General features: G+C 45.8%; 1 protein-coding gene across 1 annotated transcript in view; it reads right to left on the bottom strand.

Annotated features, from left to right (window-relative positions):
- SRGN (serglycin) overlaps nt 1-22,903 on the bottom strand; it is a 28,102-nt gene extending 5,199 nt beyond the window's left edge. Inside the window, exons 1-3 of the mRNA XM_073353508.1 lie at nt 22,622-22,903; nt 15,476-15,749; nt 825-952 (exon numbers count right to left, since the gene is read on the bottom strand). Coding sequence (XP_073209609.1) covers nt 825-915 — 91 coding nt within the window. The 5' untranslated portion in view covers nt 916-952; nt 15,476-15,749; nt 22,622-22,903. The remainder of the gene's footprint in view (nt 1-824; nt 953-15,475; nt 15,750-22,621) is intronic.
- Between the last annotated feature and the right edge of the window lie 675 nt (nt 22,904-23,578).

Here is a 23,578-nt window from a genome sequence, read left to right as displayed (position 1 = left end):
CCTTTTAGCTGTTATAGTGCACGGTGTTGTAATTTTTGCTGTATTGAATCAAACCCTTAACTTCCCCATACTTACACAAATTTCCTATTTCCTCATGAAACAAGTGAAGATATAATATCAGAAATATGCATCTTCTCAAATATTTGCTTACCTGTTAAGACCTTACATTCAACAATCAGTCAGAAGTCCAAACAAACCCACTAAAGTCAATGGGTTGCCAGGGTATAAAAGAGGGCAAAATTAGGCACCATAGTTGCTTTTACAAAGTAAAATCTGTAATTTTACATATTATATGCAGGTGATTTATTAGCCTCACTGTTGATTGAAACAACTCCAATAAAGGTCTGCTTGAAGTCCTTACTTCCTGAAATTTAGATCCATTTTAGATTGCTGTATTTCAAACTCAGTTGATTGAAAAATCTGTAGATTACTGTGATCATAGCATGATGTTGATATATTCCAGCCACTACAAAAACAGTTGGCTAAGACATTTATATAGAACTTCTGCAACTTGCCATGTCCATCATTTAAATAATGTTTTTTATATAATAAATACTAATACTAACTACACATATCATCTATATAAAGAGGACAGAAAAGATCCACTTGCCAAAAACAATTTTATCATCATTGGCATTATACAAAAACTTATCTTGATGGAAAGTTTAACAAAAAAAAGATTTAATTTTATAAAAAATAGGTTTTATTATTCCTACTTCAAGGTCAATTACAAGTATTCTTTAAAATCAATAGTATACTTACTTGGCCTACGCTACACAGTTTAGAAAGAGGATTATAGAAATAACAACCATTCACAATTTTACCTTGTGCTGTGTATCCCATAAAGAGGATTATACAAATAGCCAGGAAAATCCTCCCATTACATCTGACACGAGTCTGCATTTTGGCTTGCATTCTTCCACACTCCACCACGCTTCACCACGGCTTCACACTTAGGAAATAAAACGAGGCAATGAGATCGACTTTTAGAAAAGGATTCCAAAACCTCAAACCCAACCCATAACCTGCGTCACAACTTCCTGACTGAATTCAGTGAGACATCTACAATAAAAGCCGAGTCTAATTACGTGGTTTTTACTCAGACAAAAATCACCACTGACTTCAAGAGAAGTTTTGCCAGAGCAAAGAAAGTGGGTTTGGGTTCCCAGGAAGCACCATAATAAAAATGTTATTTCAGCTATTAGAAATGAGGGTCCAGAAGTATGTGACACAATCCTGCCTACCCACAGGCTTTCCCCTAAACATACAGTACCTGCAGATATGTCAGCTGTCAGAGGTCAAGTGTACATTTGCCACTCCTAGTAAAAAAAAAAAGTAGCAGTTTGTTGGTATCCCAAACTTTCAGGCAACTGTAGTGTTGCATTGGCAACACAAGTATATTTCCCCTTTCTAAAGCAAGCTTTGATAAGCTTATTGTTTGTAGCAGGATCAGTGTGAAATGTGAAGCTTACATGGTCTGCGAAACTCTCACTTTGGAAAAACTCTTAAATTCAGGATTTGTATTCCAACAGCTTTTTTATTTCTTGGAAGGTGGAAGCCTGGACCTACATAATAGCAGTGAGGAGAATTTTTTCAGTACATTTATAAAGTAAATCTTAGTAGAAATTCCCCTTGAAAATTTCCAGCTGGTTCCCCAGATGCCAGCTAGGTTTTAGAACAACATGTCACAATTCCCAAAGTAACTGCACCTCTGACCCATGCATGACCTCTTTGATGGCACCCTGTTTAGGTCTCAGGCCTCTTGCCATCACCTTTCAGGGAAGGGATCCCACAATGCACTTTCTCCAGACGGGGGAATTGGGCTGCAGATTCCTGCAATTCACTGTGTTTCTCTTAGCCTGTCTCACTGTAGTTAAGCACCTGCAGTCCTGTTCTCTCAATAGCAATAACAGAGTTAACCAGTGACCATCCAGTTCTCATAAATCAAAGTACTATTTATTCAGAACAAAAGCATTACAGAGAAAACATATAATAAAAACAATAAACAGTTTATCTGCAGATCTAATTTACCAGGCAGTCAGCCATCTTCCACATGGGGACCCTGATCAAATTAAAGTACTTCAGGCACTTCTCACATGGCCTGCCACTATTGATCACAGTTTCATGTCAGTTCCCAGATCAGGACAGTCTCCTTATATAGTTTACAGTTCTTTGTTTGCCATGCCTTTTGAACCAGGACAAATTGGTATATGCGCTATCTCGCCTGGGTATGAAACTTCCACAGACTTGTTACCTGTACTAAAAATTTGCATTAATTACCCCACAGTGATCTGAGTTGGTGAATTTAGTTTAGAACCATTTAGCTCATCTATTGACCCAGAAATACAATCACTAGCCCATAAAGATACATATAACATATAAAGGTGATGCAATAGTCTTTGAATATTCCATGTGTCAATAGCACCTGTCACATCTCAATATAATAATCTTTGAATAGTCTGTGTTTCCAGTGTATTGCATCTGTCACACAGAATTTGGTCTAGTAGTTCCTGCCTCCTGATCTCCCAGCAGACTACAAAACCAATTGAGACCATGTAAAGGATTCTAACTACTAGACTTTCTATTAGGAAGCCCCATTTGAACTCTGTAAGTTAAAGAAAAATAATTTCTTTTTGTGGCATTAGCACTCCAACAGGTGGGTAAGAAATGTGTGTGTTGATCAAACCTGGCCAAGATCTGCACTGATTGCACCCATAAAGGAAAAGCAAGAAAAGCAGTTAGGGAGAAAGAAAACAAATGGAAGTGGGACTTGAAATGGGGAGAGAGAGAGAGGATAGGGCCCAGCCCTGGAAGTACTTATAGCAGGTGAGGTCTTTGATCAAACAGCATTATAAGGGCGTCCTGTCTACTCAAGCAACTGAGCTGTTTCTGACATCCAGATTTAAACACGGCTCTTCCTGAGGCCTCTCCTCCCTGAACTAGGGTGAGGACTGGTGTGGACAGGGCCAAATAGGGTGACCAGATAGCAAGTGTGAAAAATCAGGACAGGAGGTGGGGAGTAATAGGTGCCTATATAAGAAAAAGCCCCAAAAATCGGGATTGTCCCTATAAAATCAGGACATCTGGTCACTTAGGGCCAAACAGTGTTTAACTCTGGATTCAGACAGCATGATTAACTCATATTAGAACTAGGTGTTGATCAGGCTCTCTGTACCTGGTGTTGAATACATTTTGGTCCTGTTCACACCACCACCCCAGCAGTGTTCCACAGCGGTTGTGGGGATCTAAGAGGTACTGGAAAGGGATAGAATTCAAGGGAAGTCGCTCAAGCTGGCATAATCAAAAGTGTTGGACACATTATTTCATTACAGTTATACCAATATACAGGGGCATGCACAAGGGGAGGCAAGCAGGGGCCTGGGCCCCCGCAATAATTGGTGGGGGCAGAGAACTCCTCTGGCCCCAGTGCCATGGTTTGGAAAGCGAGCTCCTCCATCCTAGGGGCAGCAACAGCAAGCTCATGTGGCCCTAGGGCCCCGGCAAGGAGAGGGAGCATCTCCAGCCCCGGGGCCATGGCAGGAGCTGACAGCTCCTCCGGCCCTGGGGCCACGATGGGGGCACAGAACATGTCCCTCCAAAACGAGTGATATTTAAATTCCTGTGCATGTCCCTGCCAGTATAGGTTTCAGAGTAGCAGCTGTGTTAGTCTGTACTCACAAAAAGAAAAAGAGGACTTGTGGCACCTTAGAGACTAACAAATTTATTTGAGCATAAGCTTTCATGAGCTACAGCTCACTTCATTGGATGCATTCCGGAAAATCTATACTGAAAAGTCTTCCCATGTGGATAAGGCCTTAGTGCTTTCCAAAGGAAGGAGTCTCTTTCCCTTATGTGAATGAGATTTAGGGCATGGCTACACTACAGAGTTTACAGCGGCACAGCTGCACCAATGCAACTGCGCTGCTATAAGCTCTCTAATGCAGCCGCTCTAAGCCAACAGACGAGAACTCTCCCGTCGGCTTAACTACTCCAGCCCCCGTGAGCGCCGGCGCTTATGATGGTATAACTTATGTCATTCATGGGGGTGATTTATTCAAGTTATACCAACATAAAATTTATTCAAGTTATACCAACATCAACTCTAGTGTAGACATAGCCTTAGTCTTCCTATGGTATTTCCTGCTGAAGACATGCCTCAGAATCCTGCTATAAGGACAATTCATTGGAGCTAGATACTTGACAGTATCTTTTCAAAAAGAGGGCAAACCTTGAAAGGGTTTCAGTATAGTTTAGCTCTCAGCCTATTATACTACAGCACTACCATAGATGCTGTTGAAGCATTCAGAACCTGGGTGAATCTCAGGGTGTCAGATATGTTCAGTTTATGCACACAAAACTGTCTGCCCCAATGTCAGTCCTTATTTTATCAATTGCTTTAGACTTTTTAGGATTAAAGTTATATTCCCAAAGATCTTTCAGACCATAGTGTTTATTTTGACAGATTGCTGCTTTCAAAAGGGAACAGCCATGAAAGCACAAAAGAATTCTATGGAAGAGAAGGGCAAAAGTCCTATTAATAATCATAATTTCATTTCTTGTATGAAGGTCAATGTGATCTTCACCTGAATGCCACAAGCCTATTTCTTAAGTCCTACAGTAACAATAAACAATCTGCATGCCCTTGCATTTCCTGGAAGACAACAGATTTCAGGTGCCCCCTTACTCTTTGGAGATTTAGAATAAAGTTCAGAAGTCACAAGCCATACAAGATGGTAGCTACCTAAAAAGAGAAAAACAATGAGTAAGAGAAGATGCCTCAGTGATCATTAAAAACAAACAACTTAGAAGGAAAAACTTGAAGAACTCTGATTTAGCATGAAGGGTCATCAACAACAACAACAACATGGAAGGGACTGTAAAGAAAAACTCACAACTATAACAGTGCATGTTTGCAGGAGTGGAAGCTATATTCACAAGTTGAGGAGCCTTGCTAGAGTTCTGTTGCAATTCTCCCTATCCATACTCTCTAAATATCAACTAAGTGGTTTGTCTGGATAAATACAGGCTGTACCCTCTTCGACTTGATCCCTGATAATAGATGCTAAAAGAGTTCATTGTACTTGAAAAAATATATTATTAATTCACTACATAAATAAATTATAGTTTTTCTAGAACATGGGAATCACTAAAAGGTGCTGATTGCTGACTCTGAAAGCAATGATTAGGACAGAAGCACTAAAATGCTTAAGCACTTATATACAGTACCCACTTCCATTTTCACGCCACTAAAACCACCATAACATTAGTAGCTTCTGATGAAGACAGAGTTGTTTCTTGCTACGAACCTATGTAACCGATTCTGACATAACATATTTTGACCTAGAATTATTTCCTGAAATTGAATTACTTGATGAACTTTCTAATGAGGTAGTAAATTTAGGACACAATTCCACATTGTTAAAGCTTGTCTACACATGAAGTTGCACTAGTTTAATTAAACGGCTGAAACCCCTTGTGTGGATATGCTTACGGAAGTTTAAAACTGGTTGATCCATTTAGCTTGCCCTGTACAGAAAAACAGACAAACATTTAAAATATTTTAAATCTATTTATGAGCATCCACACATGAAGTTGCACCACTTTAGCTACCATGCTGAAGAATTAAGCCCAAGCTTTCTGTTCCTTTTCATTGTACCAGTTTATTTGCAAAGATATTTGTCAGTTGCCACATTATTTTAATGACTCCATGAGTAAAAGAGAGCTTAAGTAACTTTCCTCCTCACCCCCCCCCCCCCGCTCCAGTAAGCCTCTGCATATAGGCAAAAACTTTGTGTGCATCAGGTTTCAGATTCATGATTTATCACTGAATTACAAACTTCAGAACATGTTTTTCTGTAGTGGAAAAAAACAGACCCAAAGTTATTGCAGTACTACAGTATAATAACCCTCTTGCAAAGGTAAGGCCGTGACAGTATCCCATTTAATATGGAATTCCTGTTGCATTCAAACCTCTTTCAATCATAAGGGAAATTTATTCTCAGCGTTAAACTCATTTTATTTATTTCTTACTCCAAATTCTTTCCTACATATCATACAAAGATGTCAACCACAAGTGCCTAGGGAAATAGTGTCACTACAGTTCCATTTGTTTTAGTTTGCATCCTACTCCTCTGTCAGTGAACCTCTGAAAATGTATAAAGGCTGTTGATGTGAATCACACCTCAAGAAGCTGACCACATTTGGCCGTTATTCTTACTGCCGTATGTGCTACTTCCTATTTTTAGCATGAACTTTTTTTTTTTTAAGTTGTGATCATCATCGGTAGGAAACAAAGAAAATATACACTGAAATTTTATCAGCTTTTAACCTCTTTTAGGTCATAGAAATTGTTCCTACAATAACATCAACTTTCCACTAATCATGGGCAAATATTGTAGGGTGTGAAGCTCTAAAGGAAGCTTGCACATTGTTATGTATTGAATCTCATAGTAGCTCAGTACCTTTCCCACCTTTGTGCTGAAAACTCCAAGCACCACCAAGATTCAGGGGAGTTGTTGTCTGAAACAACACCGTCACCCACAAAATGAATTCACTGCTCCTCCTCCTCTCATTCTCTTCAGACTTGTTTTGGTTTTCTGAGTAAGCCATGGGGAGAAGGCAGTACAAACTAAATCATTTTGCGGTGGGTGGAACACATGAAAAAATAATTCTAGAGAGGGATCAGCTAGGTGGAGATTAATAAGGATCCAGTCACCCGTTCATTCCAGCAGCACAAAGTAACTGTAAAGCTGGCAGTTCTGGTCACTTGGGAACATTTGAATGTTTTGCTTTTTTTTCCCCCATGTCAGCTGAGAACCAGAAGAACTGAGCATATGTGTTTAACAACTATTAATATAAAAGGGAATCACTTGTATTACATTTCCCACACCGTGGGCCAATTCTCCACTGTCTTGCACCTCCTGTAGTAATTTATATTTGCATAAAGTAGGCCAGACTCTCTGATGAGGTGTGGCATCCCTGCATCATGACAACCTACAACTATGGGTTCCATCCCTTGTAGCTAGAGTACTCCTCACCTAGCTCTACCTCAGCACATGGGGAGTGGCCTTCCACAGAGCTGCAGCACAGTGTGGGGGCTGAAAAGCTGAGTTTTAAGCCACCCTTGCACCATCCTTCTCCAACTTTTGCTCTGTGGAGTTGCACTGCACCCCAGGATCTAGCCTAGTCAGTGCCGAGAGTGTAAAAAACTACCATTCTGACATGATGGCAATTTACATTCACTTTGCCCAGGTGTAAATGATGAAACAAGGTACAAGGCAAATGCCCAGTGATGGCATAATAGCCCCTAACAGCCTTGTCTATACTAGAGAAATTTGGCATTCTAGTACACCATGTGGTCCCCTTAACATAGCTGTAACACACCTCACATCCACACACAAAATGTTCCCAACAGGCACAATAATCCCTATTTGGATTAGACCCCCTTTGAGCATGGCTCACCACTATGATCTCCTCCACCTACCCCAGTGGTGGCAGAGATTGCTGGCACAATAGCTAATGGTACAAATAGACCTCCAGGACCATCCTACCTGCACCAATCATTTCTTATTAGGTCACCTGTCCAGTCTACTTTCTGCACTCCACACACAGGTCAAGTTGGCTGGAAGATGGATTCCTGTGCAAACAGTGCTTATTACATACAGTGAAGCTGAGTTTCACGCTATTTTCACTGCGATCAATTTCTTCTTTGACTTGTTCAACTTACTCTGATTCTGTCACTGGCTTGTCTCAGAGGAGATTTTCATATGAAAGTGTTGCCATCTGGCCTGAAGCCAATGTGCAAGTGCTGGTAGCCATCGGGGAGAAGAGGGGATCTAGGGCCAAATGAACTCATGACAGATATTCTATGACCAGGTGGCTGAGTGACTGGTCAAGATGGGGTGTAACTCAAAGCAGACACAGTGCCCTGAAAAGATAATGGGAATGAGGGTCCTATATGATAAGACAAGGGACAGCAATAGTAGGTCTAGGTCTTGGTAAAAAATATGCCCCTTTTACAATGAGCTGGACTGAATGCTTGTCACTCTTGCTTCCATGCAGGGATACTTCTGAACAGCACCATGGGACTGTGCAGTGCAGTGGTTAGGGCCAACTCTGTGAACCATGCAGACCAGCAGAATGAGGAAGTAGACCAGGACTTGCTGGAGATATTGCCAGGATTTCAGGATCTATTTAGGGAGACCAAAAATCCAGGGATGAGAGCAGAGATGGTTGAGAAGAAGGAAGCATCAGTTGACCGGGGTGGAGTACAGCAGGTATGCAAGTTTTTATGGTCAAATGTCCCAAAAAGGCCTGATTTTGCAAGCAAAGGGCTGGGCAGTTTTTGAAGTTCCTATAAATGCTAACTTTTTAAAAGTTTTTTGTTAAATGAAATGATATAAGATACCAATGACAGAGTTCTCACTAACCTTGCAATCTCTCTCATTTCAAACTTTTAGATAAAAAAAGTCTTAGGTCAGATAAGAAAAAACAAAAACCCATGTGATTAAAATATTAAAACTGCTAATCAGCAAAAAGAAAGGCTGTTTCCTGTTTACGATATGAGCCATCACACAAAAAGACCTTTTCCGTAACTGGTGTTCTTCGAGATATGTTGCTCATGTCTACTCCACAATAGGTGTGTGTGCTCGCCATGTGCACTGGTGCCGAAAGTTTTTCCCCGAGCAGTACCCATAGGGGGGAGCACCCTAGCAACCCCTGGAGTGGTGCCTCCATGGCGCAGTATGCTCTCCCCCCACCCTCAGGTCCTTCTTGCCAGACAACTCCAACAGAGGGGAAGGAGGGCGGGATGTAGAATAGACATGAGCAACACATCTCAAAGAACACCAGTTACAGAAAGGTAACTGTCTTTTCTTCTTCGAGTGATTGCTCAGGTGAATTCCACAATAGGTGATTCCAAGCTATATCTGTTGGAGGTGGGTAGGAGTTCACAAATTCTTGGGATGGAGTACCACCCTGCCAAACCTGGCGGCGTCCCTGGTTTGGGAGACGATCACATAATGCGAGGTGAACGTGTGAACCAAAGACCACATGGCAGCCTTACAAATGTCCTGGATGGGGACGTGGGCCAAGAAGGCAGCTGACAAGGCTTGTGCTCGAGTCGAGTGCACTTTCACAATTGGTGGCGGGGGGATACCCGCCACATCATAACAGGTATGGATGCATGAAGTGACCCAGTTGGAGAGCCGCTGAGTGGAGATCGACCGACCTCTCATGTGCTCAGCCGAGGCGATGAACAGTTGCGAGGACTTTTTGAATGGCTTGGTCCGCTTGAGGTAGAAAGCCAGAGCCTGTCGCACACCGAGCATGTGGAGACAGCGCTCCCCACTGGATGCGTGGGGCTTGGGGCAGAGGACCAGTGGAAAAATGTCCTGACTCATGTGATAGGCGGAGACCATCTTCGTGAGGAATGTAGGGTGTGGAAGGAGCTGGACCTTGTCCTTATGAAAAACCGTGTATGGAGGCTTGGAGGTCAGGGCCCTGAGCTCCGAGACCCACCTGGCCGACCTGATAGCGACCAGGAGGGCCACCTTCCACGAGAGGTGGGACCAGGAGCACGTGGCTAGTGGCTCAAATGGGGGCCCCGTGAGACGGGCCAACACCAGGTTCAGGTCCCACTGCGGGACCGGGGGCCTAGCATACGGAAAAAGACAGTCCAACCCCTTGAGGAACTGGCCAGTCATAGCATGGGAGAATTCCATGTGACCCTGCACCAGCGGATGGAAGACCGATATGCAGATGCACCTTGACTGACAAGGGTGCCAGGCCCTGGGCTCTAAGGTGGAAAAGATAGTCCAGGATAAGATGGATCGGGGCGGCCACCAGGGAAACGCCCCACGCATCTGCCCATCTGGAGAACCGGGACCACTTTGCCAAGTAGGTGCGGCATGTGGAGGACCGTCTGCTTTCTAGGAGGACGCGTTGAACCCCTTCTAAGCACGTCCTTTCCTCCCGACCTAACCGTTGAGCAGCCATGCTGAGAGGTGGAGAGCCACTAGGTTGGGGTGGAGGAGGCGGCCCTGGTCCTGGGAGAGCAGGTTCGGGTGGAACGGCAACGGCCACGGTGGAGCAACCACCAGGCCCGTGAGGATCCCGTACCAATGTTGCCTGGGCCATGCCGGGGCAATCAGGAGGACCCGGGCCTTGTCCATCTTCATTTTCCAGGACCTTGCTGATCAGTGGGAACAGGGGGAAGGCATACAGAAACTGGCCTGACGAGGACAGGAGAAAGGCATTGGAGATAGCGCCCCGTCCCAGTCCCTCCTTGGAATAGAACCGGGGACAGCGCCGGTTTTGCCGAGTTGCGAACAGGTCCACCTGGGGAGTCCCCCACACTCGGAAAAGCCTGTGAGCCACTTCCGGGTGGAGAGACCACTCATGCTGAAAGGAGAAGTTCCTGCTCAAGTGATCCGCCCGCATGTTCCGGGCACCCGGTAGATGGAAGGCCTTTAGGCAGATGTTGTGGGCTATACATAAATCCCACAGCCTGAGGGGTTCACGGCAGAGAATCGGGCCCCGCCTTGCCTGTTGATATAGAACATGGAGGCCGTGTTGTCCGTGAGGACCCTGACCACCCTGCCCTCCAGGTGTGAACGGAAGGCCACGCACGCCAGCCGCACCACCCTGAGTTCCTTGACGTTTATGTGTACGGTCAGATCCTGAGCCGACCACAGACCTTGGGTCTGAACATTCCCCACATGGGCCCCCCAAACCAGGTCTGACACATCGGACACCAGTTCCAGCGATGGGGCCCTGTCCCTGAATGGGATCCCTTGGAGCATGTTACTTGCGGGGGACCATCACCATAGGGAGGCGATCACCAAGTCGGGTATGGTGAGGATTTTGTCCATCCTGTCCCTGGCCTGTCCGAGGACAATCACAGCTGGAGGGGCTTCATCCTGAATCTGGCACGATGGACCATGTACGTGCACACCGACATGTGACCCAAAAGCTGGAGGCACGTTCTGGATGTTGTCACCGGGAAACTTGTGACCGTGTCAATGAGCCCCTTCAGGCTCTCGAACCTCAAACCTGAGTCCAGTGGGAGGGAGACTCGGGCCAATGAGGCATCCAGGAGCGCCCTGATAAACTCTATGCATTGAACCGGGACTAACGTGGACTTGGTGTTGTTTACCAACAGGCCCAAAGCGGTGCACGTGGACAGCAGGAGCGTCACACGATCCCTCACCTGTGACCAGGAGCTGCCCTTGACCAGCCAATCATCCAGATAGGGAAAGATCTGGAGCCCCCGGTGCCTGAGGTAGGCCGCTACCACTGACATACATTTTGTAAATACTCTGGGGGCAGTGGACAGGCCAAACGGGAGGACCGTAAATTGGTAGTGATTCTGCCCCACCACAAAATGGAGGAAGCGTCTGTGCCCCTTGAATATATGAATGTGGAAGTACACATCCTGCAGATCGAGGGCAGCGTACTGGTCCCCAGGATCCAGGGAGGGGATGACGGAGGCCAGGGAGACCATGCGAAACTTGAGCTTCACCATGTACTGGTTCAGACGTTGCAGATCTGGGATGGGCCTGAGTTCCCCTTGGGCCTTCAGGATAAGGAAATAGCGGGAGTAGTACCCCTTGCCTTTGAACTCCCCGGGCACCACTTCCACTGCTTCTAGACCCAGAAGCCGCCCCACCTCCTGCTCCAGCAGAGCTTCATGCGAGGGGTCCCCCAGGAGTGACGGGGGCAGGGGATGGTTGGGCAGTGAGGAAGTAAACTGGAGGGTGTAGCCCTGTGAGATGGTGTTGAGGACCCATTGGTCTGAGGTCAGCTGCAATTGCTCCGGGAGGAAAGCACAAAACAAATTGAAGAAGGAAAACTTTATTGAGGGTGGATCCCTGATGAGAACTGGCAGTGCGCCCCTAAGCATCCCATCAAAACTGCCTTTTCCCCACCTGCTTGCCCTTGGAGAACCCAGGTTGGGAGGCAGGTCGAGACTGCCTCTGAGGGCGCCTCTTATAGTCCCGCGACTTCTTACAGGCGGCCTCGTATTTCGGGTGGGTGGCCTGAGCGGGAGTCTGCTGCGGCTTGAACTTAGATTTAGCTGGAGATGGAACATAGAGACCCCGAGTCTGGAGGGTTGTGCGGGAGTCTTTCATGCATGTAGCTTTGTATCCGTTTGTTCCACAAACAGCTTTGCCGTCAAACAGGAGCTCCTGCAGGGAGGTCTGCGCCTTGCTGGACAGCCCAGAGAGCAGGAGCCACAACGCTCTTCTCATGGACACCGCGGAGGCCCCGGACTGCGCGGCCATGTCCGCCACATCCGAAGCTGCCTGCAGGGTTGCCCTGGCAGCCGCCGTACCCTCCTCCACTAGCACTTTGAACTCCTTCCTATCACGCTTCTGGAGGGAGTCCTCGAACTTGGGCAGGGAGCCCCACAGATTGAACTCATACCGGTCCAGGAGAGCCTGGTGGTTTGCCACTCGTAACTGAAAGCTCGAGGATGAATAATTTTTTCTTTCAAAAGAGTCCAGCCTCTGTGAGTCTTTATTTTTTGGGGTAGGGGCTGGCTGGGAATGCCATTCCCTCTGGTTAACCAACTCAACCACAAGGGAGTTGGGCACCGGGTGGGTATAAGTACTTGTGTCCCTTGGCAGGTACAAAGTACTTGCGTTCCGCCCTTTTAGAGATGGGGGCCAATGAGGCCGGTGTTTGCCACAGGGCATTTGAAATTTTTGCCACCCCTTCATGGAGAGGCAAGAACACCCTGCCCGGTGCTGAAGAGGACAGCACATTAAATGGGGAGTTCAAGGGCTTCTCCATTTCTTCTGCCTGGAGGTGGAGGCTTGTTTCCACCCTTTTTAAGAGTTCTTGGTGGGCCCTAAAGTCCTCCTGCAGCACGGAGGGGGGCAGGGCCGTAATTGCCTCATCCAGGGAGGGCGAGGAGGCCGGTGCAGTGCTCTGGGTGTCCGCCAGCACCGGAGGGTCCACCACCTGGTCGGTCTCTGGGCACGGTGCTGAGGATATATGTCCCACCGACTCCTTTCTCACAGGTCTGGAGAGGGAGGCCAATGGTCCTTCTGAAGCTCCGGCCACCAAGCGAGCTCCCACCAGGGGCTGCGTCAGGGGCCACGGTGCCCACTGGTACCATTGGGCCGGCCATGGGGCCTGGTGTCACTGCACCTGCTGCGGCACCAGTGGAGCCTGTTGTTCAGCCTGGCTGGCCTGGCCCGGCGAATGTACGACCTGCCATTGTCCCTGGACTGGGAGGAGAGGCGATGCCGGGAACGACGCAGACCACGGGACCGCGATCCAGACGTGGAGGACTGGTACCATTGGTAACAGCTGCTCTGCGATCGGCTCTGACGAGCAGATCCGCAATGGCAAGATGATGGTGATGGACGCCCGGGGCTGAGGAGGAGATGGCTTAGCGGGGTCTTGGAGTGGGATTCCAAGCGGGAACAGCGTCAACGTCCGTGCCGTGACCGGCTGCAATAACCCCTCCAAGGCAAGGACCTTTGGCGACGTCTACCTCAGTCCCCTCGGTTGCCGAGATTCTCGGTCGGATGGAACCCAACCAGACAGTCTGGTGGGAGTCGAGGGCAATCCATGTGGACTTTACCTGAACGATCACTGGGTGGCGAACGGCATCGGGAATGTTCCCTGGACCGAGACTGGTACTGAGCTGGGGGTGACAGTGGAGATCCCAGCAGCGGCTTGCCCCTGGAGTGTGGGGCCGACATCGGCGGTGTTCCTGGTACCAGCATGGACGTAACGACACAGGCCGCCTACAGGGCCTCCGGCGTGAATGGCATCCAGACATCCAGGGAGGTCTGCTCTGAAGGGGCCGGGCTACTCCGCTCTACATGAGTCGAAGGCCTAGAGGCGGGTGGGGATCGAGGATTGCCTGGCACGGCTTTAGCTTCTGTCCTGGGTTTCACTTGTTGCCGCTGCGAAGAAGGCATCTTTCTGCCTTCTTAGCGTGCCCTATGGATGGGGAGCGGTGCCGACTGGTCGATGGCACCGGAAGGTTGCCGCGCACCGACACCGCAGTGCCTGGTGCCAGCTCAGAGTGGCGTGCCGGAGTCGGGGTCAGCGCCGACTCCATGAGAATGGCCCGGAGCCTAATGTCCCTCTCTCTCTTGGTCTGAGGCTTAAAGGACTTCAAATTTTGCAACAATTGCTGATACGGGTTTCTCCCAAACAGCACGGACAGTCTGCATGCGGGTCACTCCTTGGCATAGATCGCCTACAAGTGCTGCATGACTTAAAACCTGAGGCGCAGGGCATGCCCCAACCTGGGTTCTCTGACTAACTGAACTAACTAAACAGCTAATTAACTACAGGTACCAACACTGAATGAACAAACAGTTCTGGGGACTAGCTACAGCAAAGCTGGAGCAGAGTAGTTCGGACGCACCTTCACTGGCAGCAAGAAGGAACTGAGGGTGGGGGGAACGTGCAGCTCCCCTTATACCGCGCCATGGAGACGCCACTCTAGGTGTCGCTGGGGCGCTCCCCCCTATGGGTACTGCTAGGGGGAAAACTTCTGGCACCGGTGCACATGGCGAGCAGGCACACCTATTGTGAAATACACATAAGCAATCACTCAAAGAAGAAACCTACATGTAGCATATTCCAAACTCAACACTATCTAATGATGAAAGGCCCCATGCTACTGTGGGGCCATTTATTTCATTCTCTAAGCAAGGCATGGAAGCCCCATTGCTTCCAATTTTTAAAATTACAGTGGCCAAAATATTGGAAAATGCATTGTAGGAAACAAAATATGTCGTAGGAAACACACTTGCATTTTCAGGGAGATAGAAACTGGGAGATGTAAAAGACCTATTAGAATGGATGGTCTTGGTCTATGTTATAGTAATGACATGAGGCCAGACACAGTTGTACAACAGGTGGAAACCACTACTTAAAAGAAACTAAAGGATTTTATTATAATAAAATATCATTGCTTACTTAGAGCAAAGACTTAGAGCAGACTTCAGATGCACCAGTGACATCAGCAATGCATGACACAAGGGCTTGCCAACTCTGTGATTGCCCTGATATCATTTGTCAGAGAAAAATACTTGGTGGGGGGAGGAGGAGAGGGAGGAGAAGGGAGCCTTTCCTAATTAGTAATCAATAAAAATCATTATCCACAAAATAAAAGGTCTCAAAATCACTGAAGAAAATTAAAGAAGCACAGCTAGTTTTGAAAACACACAGAGGACCTTGCTGTGTGTGGTTAGGTTATACATGATAGTCATTTATTTAAGTTCTCTTAAGAACAGAGAGTGGAATTTATGAAAGTGCTCTGCATTGGTCTAACTATCCCCATTGAACTCTGTGGCAAAATTCCCACTGACTTCAGTGACCAGAGTTAAGATAAGAATGAGTGTTTTGAACGTCCCACTCAAAGTGTTTACTAATTATTATAGTTCTGATATTACCCTTAGAACAGAAATAACATTTTCATAGTCTTTGTTATTTAATACATTACCTGAGCACAGGGACAGAAGAAATCTTAAAAGTTGAACAGAGTGTTGTTGCCATGTTGCTCCCAGGATATTAGAGAGACAAGATGGGTGAAGTAATATCATTTATTGGACCAACTTCTGCTAGTGAAAGGGACAAGTTTTCGAGCTACACAGAGCTCTTCCTCGTGTCCTGGGACTAATTCAGCTAGAACAACGCTGCATACTGCTATTTCAGGTGTGCTTTTCATATGTGGCTTTTTATATGTTAGAAACATCAAATCCTGCAACCTAAAAGATCTGAGGGAGGAAAAAAGGTGGATCAGGAGTCGGTTATTTGAGAATACAACCCTTACAGGGCACTTTTAATGAGATAAACTTCAAAGAAGGCATTTCAAATTTTTTATCAAAGCTTTAAAAAAATCACCCTTTATTAATGTGTTGGATATTCTTTTGCAAAAATATGTTTTTCCCACTAATTCATCATACTTCCCCATTACTACTTCTTACAACTGCTGGACCCAAGAACTGACATTTTCAAATCACATGTAAAGCAGATTAAGAGCTTTGCATTTTTCTGTGGCATTAGTTTTGATGGGAGGGGGTTGCTTTTCTTGTATATTTCTGACCCTTCAAGCAGACACATGAGGCTCATTGTTGCATGTCTGGGGTTATTACTGAAAATCCAGAAATAACTATTAAGTAGTGAATAAACATTTTGAGTACTAAAATGATTAACTATGAAACACCTCCCTGGTCCTAATTCTCGGGTCTATTTATCTCTCAATTCATTATGAGACCATATAAATAATTTAGTATTATTCATTTGGATCAGATTGCAAAAGTGCCTAATATAAATCTAGAGAGACAAGGTGGGTGAGGTAATATAGTTTATTGGACCAACTTCTGTTGGTGAGAGAGACAAGCTTTCAAGCTTGCACAGAGCTCTTCTTCAGATCTGGGAAACATACTCTACACTACAAACCAGGTCACTTACTGCAATTGCAAAGGACCAACTGCCATCACTTTATGAAAGGGAAATACTGACTTCTGATAAGAGATCTGTACTGAAGTAATAGTTAGTGTTTATCTTATTTCTTAACGGTTACTAATGAGAAGATTCTCTTTTATCATAAACTTCTAGAGCTCCTGGGTCTATTGATAAAGGGTACTTTCTCTATATTCCTGATCATGTACATTTATTAGGGTTGCTAAATGTCATGTATCATGTGTGGCACTCAAACATATCTGCTATCTATTCCTCCTCCTGGTCGGAGTGGGGGCTATTGTGACACCTGGCTTCAGATGGCCTCTGATTACCCTTGTCTTTGTTCCTCCTGTTAATGCCAAACCAGCATGAACTCTGCAGGGAAGAGGTAGCACTGTGGTGGCAGTTACTGTTGGTAGGGAGGTGTAGGGAGCAAAGGGTGGAGGCAAAGAGAATTTAATAGGTGGTGGGGAAGGACAGAGGACACTGACTGGGGACAGAAGGAGAGAGACTGGAGGTTAAGGACTGGAAGTGGGCAGAATTGGCGATGCTAATGGTGACAGGGCCAGAATGATGGAGGCTACCCCAGGTTTTCCCAGACTCCTAATAACCTCTTAGGCTCTCTCCCTTTTCCATATTCTCTCTCTCTTCTCCCCCTCTCCAGTCCCTACTCCCTTCAATATCCTGGTTCTCACTTCGCTACTATTGTTGCATGATACCTGGAGCAAAGTCCTGCATGTCTGCCAGTTTTATAGCACAAGACCTTCAGGCCACCAGCAAAAGGCAGGCACTAACAACTTGGAGGCACTTATCCTCCCCTTAGAGCCAAATCCGAATGACATAGTCATTTGAGAAGTGTGTGCTCACTTGTAAAAGAATTGTCAGCTATTTGCATGTTTAGCCAGATAGAGATGGAAGAGAAAAGAGAATAAAAACACTAGTCCTGTTGTGTGCAAAAGGGATATACCAAAGTCAACAGGAATACAATTTAACTCCACAAGGGGTTTGGGTTTGGTACAACCAGTGACATACACAGAATGACTTCAGAAGCTATTTTCTGAAAGTGTTTAAACATCTCAATATATATTTGCACCCAAAAATAGACAAACAGACTCATCAACTTTAAAGTCAGAAGAACAGCCCTACTGGGACAGATCTAAGGTCCATCTAGCCCAGTATCCTGCCTTCTGACAGTGGCCAATGCCAGGTGCTCCAGAGGGAATGAACAGGTAATCATCAACTGTCTCCTGCCGATATAGCATTTTGCACACAAGTGCTTATGCCGGCAAAACTTAGGTCACTCAGGGGGGTGGGTTTTTTTTCCAAAAGTTTTGCATAAGCACTTGTGTGCATAGTGCTATATCAGTTAGGAAGATTTTGGCCTACTAGGGCCCCCTAAGACTGATGGGTGATGTTGTGATAATTGGTCTATATAACTATTGCCTACATGGAAATTAACCATGAAAACTAGTTATTTTCAATAATGAACGTGATAAACAGGTGCAATAAAAACAGAGAGAGAGACTAAATTAGTCTAAACAAAAAAGCCTACCGATAAAACTCAAGGACTGTGTTAAAATCATGCTTGGCCAAATCAGAAGATGTGGAAACAAAATTAATGAACCCAAATTGATATATTGGATATTAGGCCTAATTGGTGGACAAAATAATGAGGGGTTGGGCTATTCCACCTACCACTCCCCTTTTGAATCCTTAAAGAAAGGAACTTTGCAGGGGGAAATAGGGAAGAATAAATGGAGGCTAGAGCAAGCTTCACCATTATGCCTACTGCCCCAACCGCCTCCTGGGAGCCCAGGCTCTTGTCATCCTGATCCAGAGAGATGCCCTGACCAAACTGGGCTAGAGAGAAGGACCCAGATGACTCCACCTGAGGGGAAACAGGATCAGAATAACAAGAGCAGCAACTGCAGCAGCTTCAGCTCATCTTAACTAACTTCTCTTTTACCCAAATGGCAGTTATCGTCATCTTTGATACCATCTAAAAGACTGTCAAACAAGAATTTTTTTTCCTTCTAAAAACTCTCTCCAGCTAAAGGGAAAGGGTGGGAAATGTTATTAAAATAAAAGTTTTACTTAATACTTCACATTTCAAATGCTTTAACTGTTTTTCCTTCTTTTCTGTATCTTTAATAAAACATTAAAAGGATTTTAATGGTGTGTTTGCCACGATACTATGGAGGCTGAGGTCTCTGTATGTTTAAAATTGTTTGTTTAAAGTTTAAAGTTGGACAGTGACTGGATAAATCAAAGTCAAAGGAAATTGGCTGGAGGAGGGAGGGAAAGAGAGACTCCATGTTCTGGGGCAGAAAGCAAGGCAGTACAAGAGCCTGATCAGGTAGGCAAGGGCCCGTCATTCTACCTCAACACAGACAGGCACCCCCAAGGACTCCCAGATAAAGGATGAGCTAGAAGGGAATGGTGAACAGCTGTTTTATTTTGTCTGGATCTGTGCTATCTAAAGAAAAGCATAATTTGTTATAAACTATGCAAAGCATAGGTGCATCTGTGCTTTAACTAGCATATGCCCTTGAAGAGTTCAACTATAAACCCAGTGTGCTCACAAGGTGGAATTCTGGGAACGGGTGTGCTTAAGCTATTGAGGAGCCTGGGGGGCCCTACAACAGCTGGGCCGTGAGGTGCCATTTCCATGAAAGTTAATAGAGCACCTTGTGACATACCAGGGTGCAATCCAGACCAGTGGGGGACTGTGTCACCCTTGCCCTGCAACCTGGGGTGCCTTGCAATGCCTTACTGTTGTTGCTCCCAACCTGGACCGCTCACAAATAGCTTGCAGGTCACACCCACATATGTTTGTCTAACTCAGCAGTTCTCAAACTGTGGGTCGGGATCCCACAGTGTCACCCCCAGGGCTGACTTAGACTTGCTGGGACCCCAGGCTGAAGCCCGACCCCCCCTGCACAGGGCCAAAGTCAAAGCCTGAGGACTTCAGCCCTGGGTGGCAGGGCTCAGGGTGCAGGTCCCCTGCCAGGAACTGAAGCCCTTGAGCTTCAGCTTTGGCCCCCCTGCCCAAAGCGGTGGAGATTCAGACTTTGACCACGGCCACCCCCCTCCCCCCGCCGACCTTGGGCAGTGGGGCTTGGGTGGGCTCAGGCTTCAGTCCCCCATCCAGGGGTTGTGAAGTAATTTTTGTTGTCAGGAGGGGGTCACAGTGCAATGAAGTTTGAGAACCCATGAACTGCAGCTTGCCATCATACCCTGGCTTTAACATCCCTCGGGGGGGGGTAGGGGGGAGCACCAAAGCAGCCCACCACGGAAGCATTTAATTTCAGAAAGGAGAACTACACAAAAATGAGGAAGTTAGTTAAACAGAAATTAAAAGGTACAGCACCAAAAGTGAAATCCCTGCGTGCTGGATAAAAACTTTTTAAAGACACCACAATAGAGGCTCAATTTAAATGTATACCTCAAATTAAAAAAACATACTAAGAGGACAAAAAACTGTCACCCTGGCTAAACAACAAAGTAAAAGAAGCAGTTAGAGGCAAAACGGCATCCTTTCAAAAGTGTAAATTAATTCCTGTTGTGGAAAATAGAAAGTAGCATAAACTCCGGCAAGTGAAGTGTAAAAATATCATTAGGAAGGCCAAAAAAGTATTTGAATAACAGCTAGCCAAAGACTCAAAAAGTAACAGCAAAATATGTAAGTACATCAGAAGCAGGAAGCCTGATAAACAACCAGTGGGGCCACTGGACAATCGAGATGCTAAAGAAGCACTTAAGGATGATAAGGCCATTGCAGAGAAACTAAATGAATTCTTTGTCTCAGTCTTCACAGCTGAGGAAGTGAGGGAGATTCCCAAACCCGAGCCATTCTTTTTAGGTGACAAATCCGAGGAACTGTCCCAGATTGAGGTGTCATTAGAAAAGGTTTTGGAACAAATTGATAAATTAAACAGTAATCATAGAATCATAGAATATCAGGGTTGGAAGGGACCTCAGGAGGTCATCTAGTCCAATCCCCTGCTCAAAGCAGGACCAATCCCCAACTAAATCATCCCAGCCAAGGCTTTGTCAAGCCGGGCCTTAAAAACCTCTAAGGAAGGAGATTCCATAGGTAACCCATTCCAGTGCTTCACCACCCTCCTAGTAAAAAAGTTTTTCCTAATATCCAACCTAAACCTCCCCAACTGCAACTTGAGATCATTACTCCTTGTGCTGTCATCTGCTACCACTGAGAACACTCTAGATCCATCCTCTTTGGAACCCCCTTTCAGGTAGTTGAAAGCAGCTATCAAATCCCCCCTCATTCTTCTTTTCTGCAGACTAAACAAACCCACCTCCCTCAGCCTCTCCTCATAAGTCATGTGCTTCAGCCCCCTAATCATTTTTGTTGCCCTCCACTGGACTCTTTCCAATTTTTCCACATTCTTCTTGTAGTGTGGGGCCCAAAACCGGACACAGTATTCCAGATGAGGCCTCACCAATGCCAAATAGAGGGGAACGATCACATCCCTCAGTCTACTGGCAATGCTCCTACTTATACAGCCCAAAATGCCGTTAGCCTTCGTGGCAACAAGGGCACACTGTTGACTCATATCCAGCTTCTCATCCACTGTAACCCCTAGGTCCTTTTCTGTAGAACTGCTGCCTAGCCATTCGGTCCCCTAGTGCATGGGATTCTTCCATCCTAAGTGCAGGACTCTGCACTTGTCCTTGTTGAACCTCATCAGATTTCTTTTGGCCCAATCCTCTTATTTGTCCAGGTCCCTCTGTATCCTATCCCTACCCTCCAGCGTATCTACCACTCCTCCCAGTTTAGTGTCATCTGCAAACTTGCTGAGGGTGCAATCCACGCCATCCTCCAGATCATTAATGAAGATATTGAACAAAACTGGCCCCAGGACCGACCCTTGGGGCACTCCGCTTGATACCGGCTACCAACTAGACATGGAGCCATTGATCACTACCTGTTGAGCCTGACAATCTAGCCAGTTTTCTATCCACCTTATAGTCCATTCATCCAGCCCATACTTCTTTAACTTGCTGGCAAGAATACTGTGGGAGACCATATCAAAAGCTTTGCTAAAGTCAAGGAATAACACGTCCACTGCTTTCCCCTCATCCACAGAGCCAGTTATCTGATCATAGAAAGCAATTAGGTTAGTCAGGCATGACTTGCCCTTGGTGAATCCATGCTGACTCTTCCTGATCACTTTCCTTGACTCAAAGTGCTTCAGAATTCATCCAGGACCTCCCCCGATCGCCATGAGTTTTCAAAGATAATGGCCAATGGCTGTGCAATCACATCCGCCAACTCCTTTAGCACCCTCGGATGCAGTGCATCCGGCACCATGGACTTGTGCTCGTCCAGCTTTTCTAAATAGTTCTGAACCACTTCTTTCTCCACAGAGGGCTGGTCACCTCCTCCCCATACTATGCTGCCCAGTAATAAGTCATCAGGACCAGATGCTATTCACCCAAGAGTTCTGAAGGAACTCAAATGTAAAATTGCAAAACTACTAATTGTGTGATGTAACCTATCATTTAAACCAGCTTCTGTACCAGATGACTGGAGGATAGCTAATGTGACATCAATTTTTTAAAAAGGCTTCAAAGGCGATGCTGGCAATTACAGGCCAGTAAGCCTAACTTCAGTTGCAGGCAAATTGGTTGGGCAAATAGTAAAGAACAGAATTATCAGACACAAGGATGAACATAGATGTTGGGGAATAGTCAACATGGTTTCTGTAAAGGGAAATCATGCTTCACTGATCTACTAGAATTCTTTGAGGGGTTCAACAAGCATGTGGACAAGAGTGATCCATTGGATATGGTGTACTTGTATTGTCAGAAAGCCTTTGATAAGGTGACCCCCTACATTCCCAGTCCCAGATTTTTCCTCAGAAATGTATGTCTTGTACTACCCAGCCCTGTCCTGGACAGTCCAAATATATTAAGTCTGTTATTGCTTTAAGGGAGTAATATACACACAACTTGCCACGCTAAATGAAGTTACCCAGACACTTCATCTTAAATACTGGATTAGATACAATAAAAACAGGTTTATTAACTACAAAGAGATAGATTTTAAGTAAGTATAAGAAATGAGGCATAAGTCAGAAGTGGTTAGAAGAAGAAGACAAGGTAGGCATTAGAAAGCATTTTTAACAAACTATGTTAGATTTAAAGCAAAGTTTCTCACCACATGGTTCCAACAGCATCACTGACCAAACTTTGAGGTCAGAACCCCTCCCCCAGAGTCCAACAGCTGTTTCTTTTATCTTCCCAGGTGCAGAGAATGAGATGAGCAAGGAGAGAGGAGGGTGTCTGCCCGTCCTTTTTATAGTTTCAGCCCCTCTTTGAAAAGCATTTCCAGCTGAGAACCAAGAGACAAGGGATCTGGTGAAGGAAGGAGACCTCATGCTGTTTCTTTGCTAAGATGCAGATCTCTTTGTCCCTACTCCCCTTTCTTCCCAAAGAGGGCCACTTGATAGATGATGGCTGTCAAAGCCAGGTCATGGGCAGTCAGACCTAATGGTCAGAGCCAGAGTCCATAGCCACAGTATGGGAGTCAAGAGTCAGCTGGGTCAGGATAACAGGAGATCAGAAGCACAAGACAAACTTGAGAGTGGAACAATGACCCAGTAACCAGAGTCAGGCCAGGCTGGGCCCTCAGCATTCTGCCAGTCAGGTTCCAGGACTAGAGTCCGACTATCCTCTGTCAGGGTTCAGCTTCTGTCCGAGAAACTGTTAGTAGATCTTCAGATGGGAAGTTAGCACTTACCAGTGCCTAAGAATCCTGTGGAACAGTATTCAAGACCCATGGCTCCTGACAGGGGCCTATCAGTTTTGTTGACACCTGGCTGGGGCATCAGCTTGCTCTTTGTCTTTGAAAAACTGTTTTAGCTACACCCCAGATTTATTTGGGAAACAGACTTCAGTCATGATTTCAGTTTATGTTCATAACTTTACACATAATGTTACTACATGCGTTTCACCATATTACTGATCAGCAAGTCATGAATTTTCAAATGATACCTCCCAAGGCATGCCGTGTACAAAGATTACTATAATCGTGTGTAGGGTATGAATACAGGGGTGCATTCAGTCATCACACATCTGTGCCCAGGAAGAGTGCCAGGGAGGACAAGGGGAGAAA

This window comes from Lepidochelys kempii, chromosome 7, assembly GCF_965140265.1.
Source record: "Lepidochelys kempii isolate rLepKem1 chromosome 7, rLepKem1.hap2, whole genome shotgun sequence".
NCBI lineage: Eukaryota > Metazoa > Chordata > Testudines > Cheloniidae > Lepidochelys > Lepidochelys kempii.
This window is presented reverse-complemented; position numbering and strand designations above follow the sequence as displayed.